The sequence below is a fragment of the Pongo pygmaeus genome, chromosome 7 (assembly GCF_028885625.2).
Source record: "Pongo pygmaeus isolate AG05252 chromosome 7, NHGRI_mPonPyg2-v2.0_pri, whole genome shotgun sequence".
NCBI classification, from domain to species: Eukaryota; Metazoa; Chordata; class Mammalia; order Primates; family Hominidae; genus Pongo; species Pongo pygmaeus.
The window spans coordinates 78,847,179-78,869,551 of NC_072380.2; the positions used below are offsets into that span (position 1 = coordinate 78,847,179).

The 22,373-nt window shown below is 41.7% G+C and overlaps 2 protein-coding genes across 11 annotated transcripts in view; one reads left to right on the forward strand and one right to left on the reverse strand.

Moving 5' to 3' along the window:
• The window catches only part of SGK3 (serum/glucocorticoid regulated kinase family member 3), a 152,004-nt gene that overhangs the window by 43,884 nt on the left and 85,747 nt on the right, over positions 1–22,373 (forward strand). Inside the window, exon 1 of one of the 10 annotated variants that reach the window (XM_054497569.2) lies at positions 20,004–20,133. The exons of 5 other annotated variants lie outside the window; for them this stretch is intronic. The gene's annotated coding sequence lies outside the window, so the exon portion shown is untranslated. Of the gene's footprint in view, positions 1–20,003; positions 20,134–20,341; positions 20,450–22,373 lie in introns of those variants that run through there. 4 more of the 10 variants (XM_054497572.2, XM_054497568.2, XM_054497571.2 and 1 more) reach the window with 4 other exon arrangements.
• On the reverse strand, positions 11,435–12,050 carry LOC129042009 (putative pituitary tumor-transforming gene 3 protein). Its single transcript, XM_054497577.2, is given in 2 exon segments — positions 11,435–11,563; positions 11,565–12,050. Coding segments are annotated over 2 exon segments (609 nt in total). The 3' UTR covers positions 11,435–11,440.

Here is a 22,373-nt window from a genome sequence, read left to right on the forward strand (position 1 = left end):
CCAGTATCTCAGACTGTGACTGTATTTGGAGACAGGGTCTTTAAAGAGGTAATAAAGTTAACATGAGGTCCTATGGGTGGGCCCTAATTCAGTATGACCATTGTTCTTGGAAAAAGAGGAAATTTGGACTTAGCTACGTACACAAGGAAGATGCTGTGAGGACACAGGGAGAAGGCAGCCGTATACAAGCCAAGGAGAGGAGGCTCAGGAGAGACCAGCTCTGGTGGCACATTGATCTCAGACTTGTGCCTCCAGAATTGTGAGACAATACATTTCTGTTGTTTAAACCACCCAGTCTGAGGTACTTATTTATGACAGTCCAAGCAAACTATATACCAAACAAAAAATAGAGATGTGTGTTCCAGATGGAGTGAAAAAAATGTATGAAGACTCAGAGGAGGGTTATGTGGGCTGGTTTAGTACTTACAAGGACTCACTCCATCTATGCGGAGCACAGGAATAAGGGGAGGAAAAGCATGGTATCCACATTTACAAAACCCCAAATCCTTTTAAGTTATGGGCTTACAAAAGACAAACCAAGAATCTTGAAATTGAGGTGTGCGTCTACTTTTTTTTTGTTTTGTTTTTTGAGACAGGGTCTCACATTGTCACTCAGGCTGGAGTGCAGTGGTGCGAATACAGCTCACTGCAGCCTCAATTTCCTGGGCTCAAGTGATTCTCCTGTCTCAGCCCCCCAAGTAGCTGGGACTATAGATACATGCCACCATACCCAGCCAATTTTTGTATGTTTTAGTAGAGACGGGGTTTGGCAGGGTCTCCCTGTTGCCTAGGCTGATCTCGAACTCCTAAGCTCAAACAATCTGCCTGCCTTGGCCTCCCAAAGTGCTGGGATTACAGGCGTGAGCCACTGTGCCAGGCCAGCATCAACTATTTTTAGAAAGATAATAATCTGGACATGTAAGATTACATATTTATGTATTTATTGATGACCCAGTCTCCCTTAACCTTATCATGTATAGATCTGCTTCTAAGTTTATTATATACTTCTGAGGTTCTTTACCTAGAAGGATGTTTTTCTACCTTTCTGTCCCTGAAGATCCAATGCGTAGTGCAAAAGGGCAGGAATCCTACCTACGTGATCCCTTTCCTATCTACTCAGGCCCAATTTTTTTTTTTTTTTTTTTTTTTTTTGAGACAGGGTGCCGCTCTGTTGCCCAGGTTGGAATGCAGTGGCATGATCATGGCTCACTGCAGCTTCAACCTCCTTGGCTCAAGTGATCCTCCTCCCTTAGCCTCCTGAGTAGCTGGGACTACAGGCATGTACCACCACACCCAGCTAATTTTTGTATTTTTTTGTAGAGACTCAAAAAGGTCTCACCATGTTACCCACGCTGGTCTCGAACTCCTGGTCAAGTGATCCTCCTACCTAGGCTTCTCAAAGGGCTGGGATTACAGGCGTGAGCCACTGTGCCTGGCCCTCAGTCCCCATTTGTCTTTCTTCTTTCAATGGTTGTATGGACCAGTGTTTCTCAAACATTTTGGTCTCACAGAACTCCTTACACTCTCAAAAATTATTGAGTACCCCGAGGAGTTTGTATTTATATGGGCTATCTATTTATATTAGAAGTTAAAACTGATAAATTTTTTAAAAAAAGTAAATTAAAAAATATGGCCAGGTGCGGTGGCTCACACCTGTAATCCCAGCACTTTGGGGGGCTGAGGTGGAGAGATCACTTAAGGTCAGGAGTTTGAGACCAGCCTGGCCAACATGGTGAAACCTCGTCTCTACTAAAACTACAAAAATTAGCTGGGCGTGGTGGCAGGCACCTGTAATCCCAGTTATTTGGGAGGTTGAGGCAGGAGAATCACTTGAGCCCAGAAGGCGGAGGTTGTAGTGAGCTGAGATCACGCCACTTCACTCCAGCCTGGGAAACAGGGTAAGACTCCATCTTAAAAAAAAAAAAGTGTGTATATATATATATATATATATATATATACACACACACACACACACACACAATATATATATACACACACACACTATATGTATATACACACACACACACACACACACACACACACACCCTTTACATGTTAACATTAAAAACATATTTTTAAGGCCAGGCAAGGTGGCTCACGCCTGTAATCCCAGCACTTTGGGAGGCCAAGGCAGGTGGATCACCTGAGGTCAGGAGTTTGAGACCAACCTGACCAACATGGCGAAACCCTGTCTCTACTAAAAATACAAAAATTAGCTGGGTGTGATGGTGGGTGCCTGTGATCCCAGCTACTTGGGAGGCTGAGACATGAGAATAGCTTGAACCCAGGAGGCGGAGGTTGCAGTGAGCTGAGATCGCACCATTGCACTCTAGCCTGGGCAACAGAGCAAGACTCCATCTCAAAAACAACCAAAAAAGTATTTTTATAAAAAATAACCTTTTCCAAAGCTGAAAAAATTAATAATTAGCATTATATTCTTTGTTTGCAAATCTCTTTAATATCTGGCTTAGTAGGTGACAACTGAATCTTTAAACCTGTTTCCGCATTCAAACTGTTACAATATGTTGTTTTGAGTGAAATATCTCTATATCTATCTATATCTATAGATAGATATATAAATCAGGTCTTACAGAGATATGTAGTTGGAAAAAACAGGGTATTTTTAAAGCCTTTTCAAAAATCTTGGCTAAGTAGTAGCTTCTTAGATATTAGATACAATGTGGATCCTGAATCCATATTAATGCACTTTTTTTTAAGATAGAGTCTTGCTATATTGCCCAGACTGGTCTCAAACTCCTGGGCTCAAGGGCTTCTCCTGCCTCAGCCTCCCAAGTAGCTGGAACTACAAGCATGCACCACCTCTCAGGGCTCCATATCAACACATTTTTATGCTCAATTACATTAACATGCATTTGTCATTGTATTAGTTTCCTAGGACTGCTGTAACAGATGTAACAGATTTACACCAGCTTAAAGCAACAAAAATTTATTCTGTTACGGTTCTGGAGGCTGGAAATCAAAGGCTGCACTCCCTCCAAAGACTCTAGGAAACGATGGGTTCCTTACCTTTTCCTGGCATCAGGTGGCCCTCTGCCTCTGTCTTAATAAGGCCTTCTTTTTTCTTTTTTCTTTTTTTTTTTTTTTTTTTTTTGAGACAGAGTCTTACTCTGTCTCCCTGTCTCCCAGGCTGGAGTGCAGTAGCACGATCTTGGCTCACTGCAACCTCTGCCTCCTGAGTTAAACTGATTCTCCTGCCTCAGCCTCCCAAGTAGCTGGGACTACAGGCGTGTGCCACCACACCCAGCTAATTTTTTATTTTTAGTAGAGATGCGGTTTCACTATGTTGGCCAGGCTGGTCTCAAACTCCTGACCTCACGTGATCCGCCCACCTCGGCCTCCCAAAGTGCTGGGATTACAGGTCAGGCATGAGCCACTGTGCTGGGCCAATAAGGCATTCTCTTCCACGTGTCTCTGTGTCTTCTCCTCTTCTGTCTCTTTTTTTTTTTTTTTTTTTTTGAGACAGAGTCTGGCTGTGTCACCCAGCCTGGAGTGCACTGGCATGATCTCGGCTCACTGCAACCTCCACCTCCCGGGTTCAAGCAATTCTCCTGCCTCAGCCTCCCAAGTAGTTGGGACTACAGGCGTGTGCCACCACACCCAGCTAATTTTCGTATTTTTGATAGAGACGTTGTTTCACCATTTTGGCCAGGATGGTTTTTTTGTTTTGTTGTGTTTTGTTTTGTTTTTGAGATGGAGTCTCGCTCTGTTGCCCAGGCTGGAGTGCAGTGGTGCAATCTCAGCTCACTGCAAGCTCCGCCTCCCAGGTTCACGCCATTCTCCTGCCTCAGCCTCCCCAGTAGCCAGGATGGTTTTAATCTCTTGACCTCGTGATCCACCCGCCTCGGCCTCCCAAATTGCTGAGATTACAGGCATGAGCCACCACGCCCAGCCCCTCTTCTGTCTCTTAAAAGGACCCTTGCCATTGGGTTTAGGGTTTACCTGGATAATCTGGGATGATCTCCTCTCAAGATCGTTTTTGGTGGCCACCCTTCAATCTACTACAGCCACTTACATTTTGAGTGGATTTTTGATGCATGCAAGGCTTTGTAATTTCTTTAGTCATTTGGAAAATATTGGTTCACTGATTTATGCAGACCTTCCAAATATTGACACATTTCATGTAACAATATTATAAAAATCACATTTGTTAGTATCACTAAGTGAGTGCCTCAGAAAAATTTCTCAGTGGAGGAGAGCAGACGAGGTCATGGTGGCAGAAATTTTCCAAAGCTCTACATTTGGCTTGAAAGCTTGAATTTTATCACTGCCAACAAATACATTGAGTTGTTTTCCTTGATGTGACAGGCTTACTTTGTTCTTTTTTTTTTTTTTTTTTGAGACGGAGTCTTGCTCTGTCACCCAGGCTGGAGTACAGTGGCGCGATCTCGGCTCACTGCAAGCCTCGCCTCATGGGTTCACGCCATTCTCCTGCCTCAGCCTCCCGAGTAGCTGAGACTACAGGCACCCGCCACCACGCGCGGCTAACTTTTTGTATTTTTAGTAGAGACAGGGTTTCACCATGTTAGCCAGGATGGTCTTGATCTTCTGACCTCATGATCCGCCCGTCTCGGCCTCCCAAAGTGCTGGGATTACAGGCATGAGTCACCATGCCCGGCCACTTTGTTCATTTTCAAGAAAATGTCTGCCAAATACTTAAGTTTGGCAAATACCATCATTTGTCAGTCATCATTTCAAGTAAAAATGAGATTCTATGAAAAAGCAGCTAGTTTAGATTGCATCTGAAACAATCACACAAGGGCTTTTGTTCTAATCATAGGATTTTGATATATAGCAGAAGTGCTTTATGTATACTTTCTATTTTGTCACACAGGACATTAAAAAGAAATGTACTCAGCCAGGCATGGTGGTGCATGCCTGTAATCCCAGCTACTTGGGAAGCTGAGGCAGGAGAATCGCTTGAACCAGGGAGGCAGAGGTTGCTGTGAGCTGAGATCTCACCATTGCACTCCATCCTGGGCAACAACAGTGAAACTCTGTCTCAAAAATTAAAAAAAAAAAAGTAAATGTACTCAAAGGTCAAGATTCAGTAAAAGATTTACTGCTTTATCAAGGACATTCCTTTTAAATTTTTATTTAATTTTTAGAGACAGGGTCTTACTCTGTTGCCCAGGCTGGAGTATAGTAGTACCATCATAGCTCACTATAACTTCAAACTCCTGGCCTCAAGCAATCCTCCTGCTTCAGGTTTCAGCCTCCTGAACAGCTGGGACTACAGATGCATGCCACCATGCCCAGCTAGACATTCTTAAGTGAACCTGATTTTTGGGTGTTTTGTTTTTTAACTACAAGTGATGGTGAAGAATACAATGACTACAAGAAATGTGGTTTCACTGCCTGGATTTCTGCCAAGTCACCAGTAGTTCTAGTCACTATTGTTTTTGTACCATCAGTGCAAATGTCAACACAGAGAAAAAGGCAAATAACATCTTTGTGTTATTATAAAAATAGTTTGGGCTGGGCATGGTGGCTCACGCCCCAGCACTTTGAGAGGCTGAGGCGGATGGATCACAAGAGGCTAGGTGTTTGAGCCACCCTAGCCAAAATGGCAAAACCCCGTCTCTACTAAAAATACACAAGTTAGCTGAGTGTGGTGGTGCATACTTGTAATCCCAGCTATTTGGGAGGCTGAGGCAGGAGAATCACTTGAACCCAGTTGGCGGAGGTAACAGTGAGCTGAGATTGCATCTCTGCACTTCAGCCTGGGTAACAGAGTGAGACTGTCTTAAAAAAAAAAAAAAAAAATAATAAATGTTTTAAAAGAAAAAAACCCACCTTTTTATTATATAAAATTTCAAACATAAAAAAGTCATCCTAATAGTATAATTAGCCTTCATAAGCCTACCGCTCCATTTCAACAGTTAGCTAATTATGGCTAAATCTTGTTGCACTCCCCTGCCCCTATGCACACATAATTTTGAATCAAATCCCAAACATCAGATTGTTTCATCTGTAAATATTTAAGTATTAGCTCTATAACATAGACTTTTTAGACTTTTATTTTTTTGAGATGAAGTCTCGTTCTTGTCCCCCAGTGCAGTGGCGCAATCTCAGCTCACTGCAACCTCCGCCACAGGCGCCTGCTACCATGCCCGGCTAACTTTTGTATTTTTAGTAGAGACAGGGTTTCACCATGTTGGCCAAGCTGGTTGTGAACTCCTGACCTCACGTGATCCACCCACCTCGGCCTCCCCAAGTGTTGAGATTACAGACGTGAGCCACGGCGCCTGGCCTATAACATAGACTTTTAAAAAACAAAACATCGGCTGGACATCAGGAGATCGAGACCATACAGACCAACATGGTGAAATCCCATCTCTACTAAAAATACGAATTAGCTGGGCGTGGTGGCATGTGCCTTTAATCCCAGGTACTCGGGAGGCTGAGGCAGGAGAATTGCTTGAACCAGGGAGTTGGAGGTTACAGTGAGCCAAGATCGCACCACTGCACTCCAGCCTGGCGACGGAGTGAGACCCCGTCTCAAAAAACAAAAGCAAAAACAAAAATATAACATCATCACACTTAAAAAAAAACCCACTGATTTTTTTATTTTTATTTTTATGATTTCTTATTACTGGATATCTAGTCATGTTTGAATTCTCAAATTGCCTCCTAATTTTTTTAGTTGTTTAGTCTAATCAAGATCTAAATAAGATCCATACAATTGGTAATTGATATCTCATTTTAAGTCTTTTATTCTGTATATCTGCTGCCTTTCTTTTTTCCCTTATAATTTATGTAATAAAGAAACCAGGTCATTTAGCCTGTAGGATCTCCCACTAAAGTTTACTGATTGCATCCCTATGATGTCATTTGACATGTACTTCTGACCCCTGCAGGCCCTATAAATTGGAAGTTAGAGTTAGAAACTTAATGAGATTTCGATTCAAGTATTTTGGCAAGAATACTGCATAGTGATGTGTTTTTCCATCAGGAGGCATAAAATGTTTGGTTAGCGCTCTTTTTATGAGATAAACAGCCATTGATCATCATTGCCTACATGCATTAATTCATTAATTAATTCATTGCAAAATGGTAGTATTCTGCCTTTATGCATTACCTGGAATTCTTCTGTAACAAGAAACTTCTCCTCATTGACTATTTGGTTACCTGGAGTGCAGTTTATATTGGAAGGCAGGATATAGGCTTGATTCTTATCTTTTATTTACCAGTTTTTGAAATAATGAGTTAGTTCCTTAGGTTATCGAAAGGTAACCCATGAGGTTTGTTTTCTATTTTTTAGTATCTGTAAATTCCTGGATTTACATGTTCAATATATTTCAATTCATAATGGTGATTCTTTTTTATGATTGATTTTGCCATCTTTGAATTAGTTTCTGAGGTTTTTCACATGACTCTGGTAGTCATTGATATCATACTGGAAAGTAAGGAAGTTAGGACATTCCAGGCTCATCTTGTACATTTTCTGCTGCAGGTCTGCAATCAGCCAATTCTCCAAGGAGCCCTAGTTCATATTAGTGGGAAATATTTAGGGACCATAATCTTGGTACTAGGGGTGTTCGTTTCCCTAGATTGGTCACTGATTTTAGCCTTTTCCATGCTAGAGCTAGGAAATACATACATATAAATATATATGTGTATTTATATGTATATACATATATTTATATACACATAAAATATACATATGTATATTTTAAAGATAAAATACAACATATATTCATACTGATACTTCCAACTGAAATTCAGTACTACAGGTTTTTTTGGTTTTTTTAAACCTAACCTCCATCTGTATCTCCTTTCTCCTACATCAGAATTCCTGGTTCTTAAGGATATGAAGATAATTACTAATTTTCTTCCTTTTTAAAAAGTTATTATTACTATTATTATTATTTGAGGCAGGGTCTTGCTCTGTTGCCCAGACTGGAGTGCAGTGGCATGATCTCAACTCACTGCGGCCTCAACCATCAGGGCTCAAGTGATCCTGCTATCTCTCAGCCTCCCGAGTAGCTGGAACTACAGGCATGTGCCACCACACCCGGCTAATTTTTATAGAGACAGGGTTTTACTGTGTTGCCTAGGCTGGTCTGGAACTCCTGGGCTCAAGCGATCTGCCCGCCTTGGCCCCCCAGAGTGCTGGGATTACAGGCATGCACCACCACACCTGACCCATTTTCTTTATTCTACAACACGAACATGATCTCATATAATGATTACTTGAATAAAGTTTAAGATTTTTTTATAATTTTTTTTTTACAGTTCTTTTGTCCTTTGAGTTTATTCCACTAGGGAAAGATATCCTTTATTTTGAAGTCATTTGAAAGAATTCCTCTTATCAGTTAGGTCAATTTATTTAATTTTGGGAAGGAACCATGTTAAATGTTTTTAAATGTTTCTGCTTTTAGTCCTTATTATATTTCCCTCCACATCTCTAAATAATAAAATTATATTGTACCTTTTCTGAATTTAATTTGTACATTATCTTTTGTTTTTGTTTTGTTTTTTGAGAAAGGGTCTCACTCCAGTTGCCCAGGCTGGAGTGCATTGGTCTGCTCTTGACTCACTGCAGCCTCAACCTCCTGGGCTCAGGTGATCCTCCCACCTCAGCCTCCCATAGCTGGGACTACAGGCATGCTCCACCACGCCTGGCTAATTTTTTTTTTTTTTTCATTTTGTCAGTAGAGATGGGGTTTCACCATGTTGTCCAGGCTGGTCTCAGGCAATCCACAGCCCTTGGCAACTACCAATCTGTTTTCCGTTTCTATGGAGCTAAGTGTCTGTAACATTATGCTAAATGAAATAAACCAGACATCAGAGGTAAGAACTGTATGATTCCATTTATATGGAATATAAATATAAATATAGCATAATGTTTTAAAGGTTCATTCATTTTGTAGCATGTATCAGTACTTCATTCCTTTTTATGGCTGGGTAATATTCCATTGAATGTATATACCACAGTTGATCCATTCATTAGCTGATGGACACATGGGTTATTTTCACCTCTTGAGTGTTGTGAACAGTGCTGCTGTGAACAAACATGTACAAGTATTTGTTTGAATACCTATTTTCGGTTTTTTGGGGGTATATATCTAGAAGTAGAATTGCTGGGTCATACAGAAATACTGCATTAAACTTTTTGAGAAACCTGAAAATTGTTTTCCACAGCAGCCACACCATTTTACATTTTCACTACCAATGTACAAGGCTTCAACTTCTCCACATCCTCACCAACACTTAGTTTTCACTTTTTTGATTATTGCCATCCTAGTGAGTGTGAATTGGTATCCCATTATGATTTTGATTTGCGTTTCCCTAATGACTAATGTCGTTGAGCAACTCTTCATGTGCCTGTGGCCATTTGTATATCTTCTTTGGAGAAACGTCTATTTAAGTCTTTTGACTACTTTAAATTGGATTCTTTGTCTTTGCTGTTGAGTTAAACAATTTTTTTATGTATTCTGGATGCTAGACTCTTATGAGATAATGTGATTTGCAAATATTTTCTCTCACTATGGTTCAGTTTGCTCTTATTTTTATTGTTGGTGAGTTGAAAGTTGAGGTCATTGATTTGAGATTTTTTTTCTTTTCCAATATGGGCAATACCTTCTAAGTACTAGTTTAGTGCACTCCACAACGTTCGATATGTTATGGTTTCATTTTCATTCAGTGCAAAATATGTTCTAATTTCCCTTTCAATTTCTTCTTTGACCCATGGGTTATTAGGGTTGTATATTTGGATTCAAAATATTTGGATTTTGGCCAGGCATGGTGGCTCACGCCTGTAATCCCAGCACTTTGGGAGGCTGAGGTGGGTGGATCACCTGAGGTCAGGAGTTCGAGACCAGCCTGACTAACATGGTGAAACTCCGTCTCTACTAAAAATACAAAAAATTAGCCGGGTGCCGTGGTGGGCACCTGTAGTCCCAGCTACTCAGGAGGCTGAGGCAGGAGAATGGCATGAACCTGGGAGGCGGAGCTTGCAGTGAGCCGAGATGGTGCCACTGCCCTCCATCCTGGGCGACAAAGCAAGACTCCGTCAAAAAAAAAAAAAAAAAAAAAAAAATGGGGTTTTCCAAATGTGTTGCTGTTATTGATTTCTAAATTAATTTTATTATAGTTAGAGAACATACTTTGTGTGATTTGAATTGTTTTAAGTTTATTGATTTTATGGCTGAGAATATGGTCTGCCTTGGTGACTATCTTGTGCACACATGAAAAGTATATATATTCTACTTTGGGATGTTCTACAAATATCAATTAAGTTGGCCGGGTGTGGTGGCTCACACCTGTAATCCCAGCACTTTGGAAGGCTGATGTGGGTGGATCAGTTGAGGCCAGGAGTTTGAGACCAACCTGGCTAACATGGAAAAACCCTGTCTCTACTAAAGATACAAAAATTAGCTGGGTCTGGTGGCGTGTGCCTGTAGTCTCAGCTACTCGAGAGGCTGAGGCAGGAGAATTGCTTGAACCTAGGAGGCAGAGAGGTTGCAGTGAGCCGAGATTGCAACTGCATTTCAGCCTGGGCGACAGAGCAAGACTGTCTCAAAATATAAATAAATAAATAAATAAATAAATAAATAAATAAATCAAATCTCAAGATGGTTAATAGTGTTGTTTAGGTCTTCTATATACTTGCTGATTTTCTCTCTACTTGGGTTATTATGAAAGGGATTTTGAAACTTCTAATTATAATTGTGGGTGTGTCTATTTCTTCTTGAAATATTTTCAGTTTTTGTTCACATATTTTGAAGCTCTGTTATTAGGTACGTAAACATTTAGAATTGTTATGTCCTCTTGAAAAATTGGCCCCTTTACCATTATGAAATGACCTTCTCTTTCCATGGTAATATTATTTGCTTTGAAATATTCTTGATATATTCATATAGCTGCTCTAGCTTTCTTTTTTTTGAGATGGAGTTTTGCTCTTGTTGCCCAGGCTGGAATGCAGTGGCGCGATCTCCACTCACCACAGTCTCTGCCTCCCAGGTTCAAGTGATTCTCCTGCCTCACCCTCCTGAGCTGCTGGGATTACAAGCATGCACCACCACACCTGGCTATTTTTGTATTTTTAGTAGAGACGGGATTTCTCCATGTTGGTCAGGCTGGTCTCGAACTCCCAACCTCAGGTGATCCGCCTGCCTCAGCCTCCCACAGTGCTGGGATTACAGGCATGAGCCACCGTGCCCGGTCAAGTTTGTCTTTCATATTGCTATTTGTTTTCTATTTATCTGTTCTTCATTTCGTTTTTCTTCATTTTCTGCCTTATTTTGGATTAAGCATTGTTATCCCATTTTATGTCCTTTGTTCCCTTATTATAACTCCTGTTTTTCCTTTTAATGGTTATTTTATTTTAGGATTTAAGTATATATCTTTTTTTTTCTGTTAAACAAATAATGCTTTATTAATAGAAATATACACAAACTCTAAAGCACTAAGAAATTTAAATATCTATGTCAGAGCAAACAGGTGGCAATTCAACATCCAGGGTCAACAGAATGCTTGAAGGAGACTGCAACAGATTGGATTCCCATGGTGGAGAGGGCATTTTCAAAGGTAAAGGGGGGGCCTAGCTGAAACAGCTTTTCAAGCTCTCTCTCCTCGTCAAGGATCATCAGAGGCACTCCACTCAAGGGAAGATGTGCAATCTGGTGCTCCTCAGGCAGGTTAAAACTCTCAAAGCCTAGAGGATTGAAGGGAAATAATTTTTCTATTTCTGGATAGGCATCGTCTGAGGCAGGAACAGAGCTTTTTGCTTTAACAGTCTTCTCAGTCATCTTTTTGGCAGAAAAGCTTGGCTGTTTTTGTTTGAGGGGTCCATTGGTCTTTACTGACTTTTCTGTAGCTCTGTTGACAGTTCCCAAAGCCTTTCTGGTAGCTTTAGGTAAGGCTGTTGCAGCATCGAATGTTTTGCCAAAACGTGATGTTGAAACTTGAGATCTCCCATCTAAGGCTTTGATTGAAGGTCCAGACCCCAGCTTCAGCCCATCCTTTGTAGCCACAAGGGTGCCTGGTTCTTCATTTTCCTTATCAACATAGATCAGAGTAGCCATTCTGGATTATTGTCGCTCTCAACCAGATTTAAGTATATATCTTTAATTTATTACAGTCTATCTTCATTTGAATTATACCACATCACTTATAGAATACTTACACGTATAGGATGTATCTTACAATAGTATACTTCCATGTCTCTAATGCTAGCTTTTATAATACTGTTGTCATATATTTTACTGATACATTAGATATAAACCCACAATAAGTTATTACTATTCTTGTTTAAATTTGTTAACTTTTAGAGATTTAAATTATTAAAAAATCAAAATATGTTTACTTCTGTTGTTACTATTTCAAGTGCTCTTCATTTCTTAGTAGATCTTTATTTCCAGAAATCTGGAATAACTTTTCTTTGTCTGAAGGGCTTCCTTGAATGTTTCTTGTTGTATGAGTCTACTGGTTATGAATTTTTCAACTTTTTTTTTCTGTCTGAAAAAATCTTTATATAGCTTTATATATCTTTGATTTTGAAGGATATTTTTGGTAGGTAAATAATTTTAGGTTGACAGATTTTTTTATTCAGTACGTTGTAGATGTTGCTCTACTTCTTGTACTATTTTTTTTTTTTTTTTGAAATGGAATCTTGCTCTGTCACCCAGGCTAGAGTGCCGTGGTACCACCTCAGCTCACTGCAACCTCTGCCCCCCAGGTACAAGTGATTCTCCTGCCTCAGCCTCCTGAGTAACTGGAATTACTGGCGTGCACCACCACACCCGGCTAATTTTTATACTTTTAGTAGAGTCAGGGTTTCACCATATTTGCCAGGCTCATCTTGAACTCCTGACCCCAAGTGATCTGCCCGTTGCCCCCCTCAGCCTCCTACAAGTGTTGGGATTACAGACATGAGCCACTGTGCCCAGCTACTTGTACTATTTCTGATGAGAAATATGCTGACATTTTTACCTTTGTTCCTCCATATATAACATGTCTTTTCTTCTGGCTGCTGTTAAGACTTTATCACTGGTTTTTAGTACTTTTATTATGATGTGCCTTGGTGTAGTTTTCTTCATGTTTCTAGTGTTTCAATTCATTGCACTTGTCAGATCTGTGAGTTTATAGTTTTCATCTAATTTGGGAATATGTCAGCCATGATTTCTACAAATGTGTTTTCCTATCCCATCCTCCAACACCATCTTTATCTTCTCCTTGAGGAAATCTAATTGCAAGTATATTAGGCTGCTTAAAGTTGTCCACAGCTCATCGATTCTCTTTACCTTTCTTTTTTTTTTTTTTTTTTTTTGAAACAGAGTCTCACTCTGTTGCCCAGGGTAGAGTGCAGTGGCACAATCTCAGCTCACTGAAACCTCTACCTCCTGGGTTCAAGTGATTCTCATGCCTCAGACTCCCAAGTAGCTGGGACTACAGGTGTGCGCCACCATGCCCAGCTAATTTTTGTATTTTTAGTAGAGACGGGATTTTGCCATGTTGGCCAGGCTGGTCTTGAACTCCGGACCTCAAGTGATCCACCCACCTCAGCCTCTCAAAATGCTGGGATTATAGGTGTGGGTCACCGCATCCGGCCTTAATTCTTTTTTCTATCTACATTTTAGAAAGTTTCTACTGCAGTCTTCAAGTTTACTAATCTTTTCTTCTGTAATGTCTAATCTTCTGTTAATCCTATCCAGTGTATTTTCCACCTTAGAGATTATTGTTTTCATATCTAAAAGTTGGATTTAGAAATTTTATGCTTTCTTTGTCTCTACTTAACTTTTTGAGTATATTACTATTGTTATTATTATTATTATTATTATTATTTTGTAGAGATGGGATCTCCCTATGTTGCCCAAGCTGGTCTTGAACTCCTGAAATGAAGGGATCCTTTTACCTTGGCCTCTCAAAGTGGGATTACAGGCTTGAGCCACCAAGACCTGCCTACATTACCATTATAATAACTGTTTTAATGTCCTAGTCAGCTAATTCTAACATCTATGTCAGTTGCAGGTCAGTTTTAGTGATTACTTTGTTTGTTTTTGAGACAGAGCCTCGCTCTGTTGCCCAGGCTGGAGTGCAGTGGTGCGATCTCCGCTCACTGCAAGCCCCACCTTCCAGGTTCACGCTCTTCTCCTGCCTCAGCCTCCTGAGGAGCTGGGACTACAGGCATGCGCCACCACACCCGGCTAATTTTTTTGTATTTTTAGTAGAGACGGAGTTTTCCCGTGTTTGCAAGGATGGTCTTGATCTTGTGACCTCGTGATCCGCCCGCCTCGGCCTCCCAAAGTGCTGGGATTATAGGCGTGAGCCACTGTGCCCGGCCCCTAGTGATTACTTTTTAATCTCATTATTGGTCATATTTTTCTGTTTCTTTGCATGCCTTGTAATACTGAATGCCACATATTCAATATTGAATGTCAGACATTGTGATTTTTTTCCTTGCTGGATGCTGGATATTTTTCTATTCTTACAAATATGCCTGGATTTTGATTTGAGATAGAGTTAAATTACTTGGAAATAGTTCAATCCTTTCAGATCTTACTTCCATGTGTTTTTTTCTGTTTTTTGTTGTTGTTGTTGTTGTTTTGTTTTTTTTTTTTGGCAGGACCCAAGCAGTATTTATTCTAGGGCTAATTCCTCCCCAGTTTAAGTAAGGTAAGACTCTTCTTAGTATTCTACCTCCATTAAGTTGGGAACGTTTGTAGTCTACCTGATGGGAACAGCCACTATTCCTGGCCCTCTGTGAGTTTCCACTGCTATTCTGTCTAATGCTTTCATATGTTTTCTTTCTTTGCTGTACTTTTTATTGTTTCTTCACATGCATGCACTGATCTGCATTGTCAAATTCTCAGGGAGAACCTTCTGCAGGTCTCTAGGGTTCTCTGTGCACTTAACTTCTTGTATACTGTCTTGTGAACTCTAACCATCTTGTTCTCCCTGGATTCATAGCCCCATCCTCTCAACTCAGGGAGTCTGCTGGGCTCTCCTTCATTCCTCCCTGTGTCATGGTGTGTAAGGTATCTGAAAGTAGTAAGCTGGGGGTAAATTTTGTTTGCTTAGGAATCATTTTCTTTCACAGCTGATACCCAGTATCTTGAAAACAGATGTTTTATATATTTTGTCTGTCTCTTTTTCCTTTTTCCTTTTGGTTGGTTCAGGTGGGAGGGTCAATTTGGTCCTTGTTACTCCATGTTGGCTGGATTCAGAAGTCCCCTAAGGCTCTACTCTTAATAGTCACTTCACATTTTGAGGAGAGGTACAGAAAAGTTCCAAGAGTCTATTACCAATAGCCTCTGATACAACCCACTCTATAAATGAAGTATGATTGTTATTTAGTCTATTTAATGCTTCTTAAATCTCTAGAACATTATAAAGGTTTGCCGTGACTAGTGATTTATAGATTGTTTGGGAAAGACTTCAGAACTCTGGGGCCTCCCTGAAATGTACCATTGACATTTTCAAAACAGAAGGGGCCATTGATAGATTGCAAATCAGTTTTCACTCTTACTTGGTAGTCATTCTGCAAACTTGGTTCTGTTTCTATTGTGCCATCTGGGTAAGGTTGCAGTTCAGGAAAATTTACTCTCTAAAGACCTTAATAGTACATAGAGCTTGCTAACATAGGCAATTTACTGTCATTCAAGGGTTTATTTCTAGAACACTGAAAACCTTTCCAGTCCTACTCCAAGAAATGCTGTGTGATTCTTTTTCACTTATTCTTGAGGATTTCTTTGAAATTAAAAGAGGAAGCTTTCACTATCTTATTTCCATGAAAAAGAAAAGACCAGTATTTTAGTATTTAGCGAAGGAGAGAGAGGGCTTAAGGAAAGTTGAAAATAATCATGGACTGACTAATATATTTTTAAGCATTTACTGTGGGTATACCACTTGTATGGGCAATGAGGTGAAGAAGAATGGGTAGGTTACTTTTTATTTACCTCCATGAATCTCAAAGACTTAGTCTTCCAAGAAAGTGTTACTTAATAATAATTTACTTCTCCATTTTTATGAATCAGTCACATGTAACTGCCAATCAAAGCATTTGGTTATCATGAAGTAACTGGTGTTACTTCAGTATCATAATATTTCAGATAAAAATAGAATCTTGCTGTTATAGGTAATCTGAACAGCCTAATTATGGATGAATCTATAATTTCTTTTAGCTTTATTAAGATACTGAATTTTTTTCTTTTTTTTTTTGAGACTGGAGTCTTGCTCTGTTGCCCAGGCTGGAGTGCAGTGGCACGCTCTCTGCTCACTGCAAGCTCCGCCTGCCAGGTTCACATCATTCTCCTGCCTCAGCCTCCTGAGTAGCTGGGATTACAGGCACCCGCCACCACGTCCGGCTAATTTTTTGTATTTTTAGTAGAGACAGGGTTTCACAGTGTTAGCCAGAATGGTCTCGATCTCCTGACCTCGTGATCCGCCTGCCTCAGCCTCCCAAAGTGCTGGGATTACAGGCGTGAGCTACTGCTCCCAGCCTCAAGATATTGAAAATTTTTATTCCTGGTTGGTTGGGACCTGGGAACATCTAGTAAATAGTTTTAAGTTGCCTGGGTGTGGTGGCTCATGCCTGTAATCCCAGCACTTTCGGAGGCTGAGGCCAGCAAATCACTTGAGGTCAGGAGTTTGAGATCAGCCTGGCCAACATGGTGAAACCTCACCTCTACTAAAAATACAAAAATTAGCCAGGCGTGGTAGTGCACTCCTGTAATCCCAGCTACTCGGGAGGCTGAGGCAGGAGAATCTGTTGAGCCTGGGAGGTGGAGGTTGCAGTGAGCGAAGATTGCACCACTGTACTCCAGTCTGAGTGACAGAGCGAGACTCTGTCTCAAAAAACAAAAACAAAAACAAAACAAAACAAAAGTTTAAAGTTTAGTTTTAGAGATAAATATTCTTTTTTGTTTGTTTTGAGACAGGCTTTCCCTCTGTCACCCACGCTGGAGTGTAGTGGTGCAATCATGACTCACTGTAGCCTTGACCACCTGGGTTCAAGTGATCCTCTCACTTAAGCCTCCTAAGTAGCTGGGACTAATTAGCCAGGGACCATGTCTGGTTAATTTTTTTATAGAGACGGGGTCTCTCTGTATTGCTGCAGCTGCTCTCGAACACCAAGGCTCAAGAAATCCTCCTGCCTTGGCCTCCCAAAGTGCTGGGATTACAGGCATGAGCCACTGTGCCCAGCAAGATAAATATTCTTTTTTTTTTTTTTTTGAGGCAGGGTCTCACTCTGTCACCCAGGCTGGAGTGCAGTGGCGTAATCTCGGCTTATTGCAGCCTGTATCTTCCAGGCTCAAGTGATCCTCCTACCTCAGCCTCCCAAGTAGCTGGGACTATAGGCACGCACCACTACACCTGGCTATTTTTTTTTTTTTTTTTTTTGAGACAGAGTCTCGCTCTCTTGCCCAGGCTGGGGTGCAGTGGCGCAATCTTGGCTCACTGCAAGCTCTGCCTCCGGGGTTCACGCCATTCTCCTGCCTCAGCCTCCTGAGTAGCTGGGACTACAGGTGCCTGCCACCACACTCGGCTAATTCTTTTGTATTTTTAGTAGAGACAGGGTTTCACCATGTTCACCTGGCTAATTTTTTAATTTTTTTGTAGAGATGGGGTTTGACCATATTGCCCAGGCTGGTCTCAAACTCCACTCTTGAGCTCAAGTGATCTGCCTGCCTTGGCCTCCCAAAGTGCTGGGATTACAGGTGTGAGCCACCATAACTGGCCTGAGATAAAGATTCTAAATAGCAGAAAACAAAACAAAGTAGCCCTGCTACATGCTAACGTGAGTGGTGCAGATCCTAAGTATTATAGCATTTTATTGCATACAGACATCCCTGAGCTGGACTACTGTAGTCAAGACAGGTAGCTAGGACTGAGAAGAGGGTATTTCAGCTAGGAGGCAGTGGGTTTGCATGTACAGTGGCAGGGATGTTAGCTGTAAGTTGTGGATTCTGTACATTGAGGAGACAGTCTGTCCAACAGATGAGTACACAAGAGAGTGAGTTGGAGATTAGGTGGGAAATGTAGGTTAGGATCAGATCAAATGCCCTGAGTTCTTTGAATCTGTTCTTTATACAGAGATGGCAGTGAAAATGGAAGAGTCATTGAAGAGACTCTAAAGGAGAAAGCCAAGGACCTGGTGACCAAACGTGAGGACTGAGAGGGAAGAGTCAAAGGTTTTGAGTTAGGGCAAGAATGATACAGTATTACCCCCTTATCCAAGTGGATACCTTCTAAAATTCCCAGTGGTTCCCTGAAACTGCAGATAGTACTGAACCCCATCTAAACTATGTTTTTTCCTATATATACATGCCTACAATAACATTTACTCTCTAAATTAGGCACAGTAAGAGATTAACTACCATAACTAATAATAAAATACAGCAATTATAACAATATGTCAGCATCACGACTCTTGTACTTTGGGGCTATCATGAAGTAAAATAAGGGTTCCTTGAACACAAGCACTGTGACACCTCTACAGCCGACTTGATGATGGAGATGCCTACTAAGAGACTAGCGGGTGGGTAGCATCTGCAGCATGGACAAACTGGACAGAGGGAGGCTTCACATTGAGGGTAGATGGAGTGGGATAGCGTGAGATTTTACACACTGCTCAGAACAGCACACCATTTAAAACTTATTGTTTATTTCTAGAATTTTCCATTTAATTTTTTCAGACTGTTGGTCAAAAAAAGAAAAGGGAAACTGTTGATAAGGGTATGTGTCGGGGACTGGTGTACTATTATTATTACAAACAGGAAAGTTGGAAGGGAGAGGTTGAATGAAGTGATGCCAGAGATCCCTGAAGCTTTTTCTAAAAATTCCCAATTTCTCTGAGTGGCTCCTGACTAGACAATACTTCCCTGCATCCTTTCCCCTCTCCTATGAGTTGAGCCTGGCAGGACAAACTTTAGAGTATGAGAGGGCATTTAGAGCCCATGAGGTCACCAGGCTAAATCCCCTCATTTTACTGATAAGCAAATTGAGGACTTCAGATATTGTGACTTCCCTTAAGGCTAGAGAGCTAGGCTGGCCTCTTGGCATTATTTTCTGAAATTTTTGTAATAAAGGTTACTGTATGTCAATCCTGCTTGCTGGCAAAGTGAGCCCTTTGTTTCCCTGCCATATTCATTAGTTATATTATTTTTATTTTAGAAACAGGGTCTTGCTATGAGGTCCAGGCTGGCCTAGAACTCCTGGGCTCAAGTGATCTTCCTGCCTCAGCCCCTGGAGTAGCTGGGACTGTAAGAACTGCGCCCTACTCGGTTATTGGCTTGATGCCTCAAGCCGTTTTTCACTGTCCAGACTCAGATGCATTAATAGTTAAAAAAAGTCGTTTCGAGGATTCCGGTTTTCCTTTATCTGTACACCCAGACGCAAACCTTAGAGTAGCACACTACGGACATTCATGCCAAACCCGGCCGCGTCTGCTCTCTCGTGATGCGCCTGAGCTGTTTGAAGGGAACGGGATTAACAATTTATGAAGGGAACGGGATTGATAACAATTTAAGCTCGGGGTGAGGATTCTTACTGGGAGCCGACTCCCCAATTTTTGAAGTAAAGGATGTGTGGTGGAGACTAGTAAAGGAATTGCTTCCTTTCTTTGCTCCTCTGAATCCCATTCCCAATGACGTCTCATGCCTGGAGCCCTGAATTCGTGTGTGACTCCTACCCCGCCCGAGGAAAATGAGATTATGCCAGTGTCTTGAATGAGCGCGGTTGTTTTGAGATCTACACTTTAGCGGGAACCTGGGGAGAGTGCCTTCTCATTCCTTGCCCCCGCCCAAGGCTCTCTTCATCTTCCCCGTGGGGGTCCTCTCGTTTTCTGTCTCCCAAATGCTGGCTTCCCGTCTTTCCTCCCCCGCTTATTTACTTAAGGCCCTGGGGCTGCACCCCGCCGGCAGCTCCTTCGGGGGCGTGGCCGAAGAGCTCCGAGGGCGGGGCTGACCGAGCCCATATTCGGGCGTGGCCGGCGGTGATTGGTGAGGGCGGGGCCTGCCGCAGGGGGCGGGGCCTGCAGGTTTGGCCCCCGCAGGGAGCGCAGCTGGCGCCGCTGGGAGCTGGTGGCGCGGCGCAGGTCCCGGCCGAGTGTGGCGCAGCAGTGGCGACGCTTTCCGTTCGCCATGCGCCGGGGATGGGTCCCCGAAGGTAAGCGTGTGGCTCATCGAGCTTGCGCGAGGAACCCTTGGCGGAGAACAGCCCCGGCACTGCGCGGGCCAGGTGGCGGGACCCCGGGGGCGAGGGAGGCAGGTGTGGTGTGACGGGCCCCGGTGCCATTTCCGCGCCCATCAGGAGCGCGGGGGCGGGGCGCGCGGGCGGCCCCTCTTGTGAACCCCTGAGGAGACGCGGGCTCCACACTCGGGCGTGCTGCGACTTCGCAGCACTCATTCACTGCACTTGGTCCGAGACAGAAAACGTTTGAGTTGTTCCACACACACCCCCTCTAAATGTCGAGAAGCCCCAGGTACTGTCAAGTTTGTATATCCTTTAAAATATATTTATAGTTTGTGGTTCAGGACAGGAGGAGAAACCCGATAGTGAGCTTGCGGTGGGGCTTTACTTTTACTTTATGTTATTCAGTTTGTAAGGAAGGTGTAGTAGAAACGGGACTGTTACTTAAACATGGACAGCAGGGGTTACGGAGGGAGTGTATCTTGGAGATGAAGCACGCAGACTTTGGAGCTAAAATCATGGTTTTGAATCTACTTATTAACTGCGAAAACTTGGGCAATTTGCCTAACTTTTCTATGCCTTAGTATTAGCGTATGTAAAATGGGGATAATGATAGTTCCAACCATACAGCAGTTTTTGAAGATTAAATGAGTTAATACTTGGCTCATAGTCCACAATAAACTTTGGCTGTTTTCTTTATTATGCATTCAGTTGGGCATTAATCTCAAGAATTGTCATCACCGGAAAACCTACGTGTTTTCTTTCCTCAGAGCTGTTGCTGGAAATGCTTGGGGATTCCTTTGGAACAGTTTTCTTAGACCGAGTTCCACAAGAAAAGGTCTCTTACTTTTCTTTCGCTAGGGTTGTTACCTGATGTGATCATCCACCTTGTTCCAAATCACATCCACAGAAACCTCAAGTCTTGAAGCCTGTTCCAAAACAGGGATCAAAAAAGAGGCAGCGCCTTTAAGGTGAATGTAGCCTCATTTTAAGCACCAAGTTCAGGTGGGTTTGTTTAAGAGCAGTTCATATCGCTTTATACAGAACTTTTAAGTTGTGCTATTTTGGGTGGATGCTTATTTGTACTATTATTGCAAAACTAAGTAAACCAGAGCACCCCCAATACATAAATAAACATCATAGGAACCATAGCTTGCTGCAGGGAATCTCAGAATTGAAAGGAATCTGAAAAATCAGACCAGCTGGTCTTTACAGATGAGGATGAGGCCAAAGACTCAGAATCAATAAATGGCGGAGCTTAGGCTAGAATTCAGCTCTGCTGATCAACAAAGTATAAAATCAAATGATGATGTTATTTCTAGTTTTGATGATAGTTACTATCTTTATTTTTGACAGTTTTATGGTTCTGTGAATGGCTTTCCTCTCCACCAGTATCCTGCTTGGTAGCTTAATTGCATGATTCATAATCATTCTTCAGTACCTTTGATTTAAATCACAAGTCTCAAAGTTACTACATTAATTATTGCTTTGAGAACAAGATGATTGTCTTCTTAAGCTTTGTACAAACATGTTCTAATGTGCTTTGATTTTGTCCTTTTAAAATGCAGTCCTCTTCTCCCATGTAGGGAATGTAAACAGCCAGTATAAACAAATTGACCCACTAGGAAGTTTTTTATCGCTGTTTTATTGGTGAAGTTTTCTTGATTGGGTAGGATAGAGTCAGGAAGTGGAACCCTGAATGCTCACGGAAATAGGACTGGGTCCCAAAGAGATATGTCACAATGTGGCTGCTAACTTCAAAACCATTGTGGAGTGAAATTATTTTGAGCTACTGTTTTGTTAGTTGCTGACTCTTCCCCAACTTTTTGTATAGCTCACTCCTTCACCTCTGGGTGTTTGTTTAGATGTTCCCTTCCTATTTAAAATTGCATACAACACCACACTTACATATTGACCTATTGATTTACTTATTCATTATCTGTTGTCTGACACCAGAGCGTAAGTTCCATGTGGGTAAAGTTGTTTGCCAGTTGTGTTGACTGTTGTATCCTAAGTGCTTGGAAATAGTGCCTGGCACACAGAAGGTACCGAATTCATGGATCTGATGCAGACATTTCCAACAAGACTAGTAATTATTTACACCAATTCACTGTCATTTTGCCCTATTTTCCCCTCCCTCCATTTTATTTATTCCTAGTTACCCAGGAGTGAAATCTTGAGGCAATGTTAATTCTTTCTTTTACCTTTGTACCCCA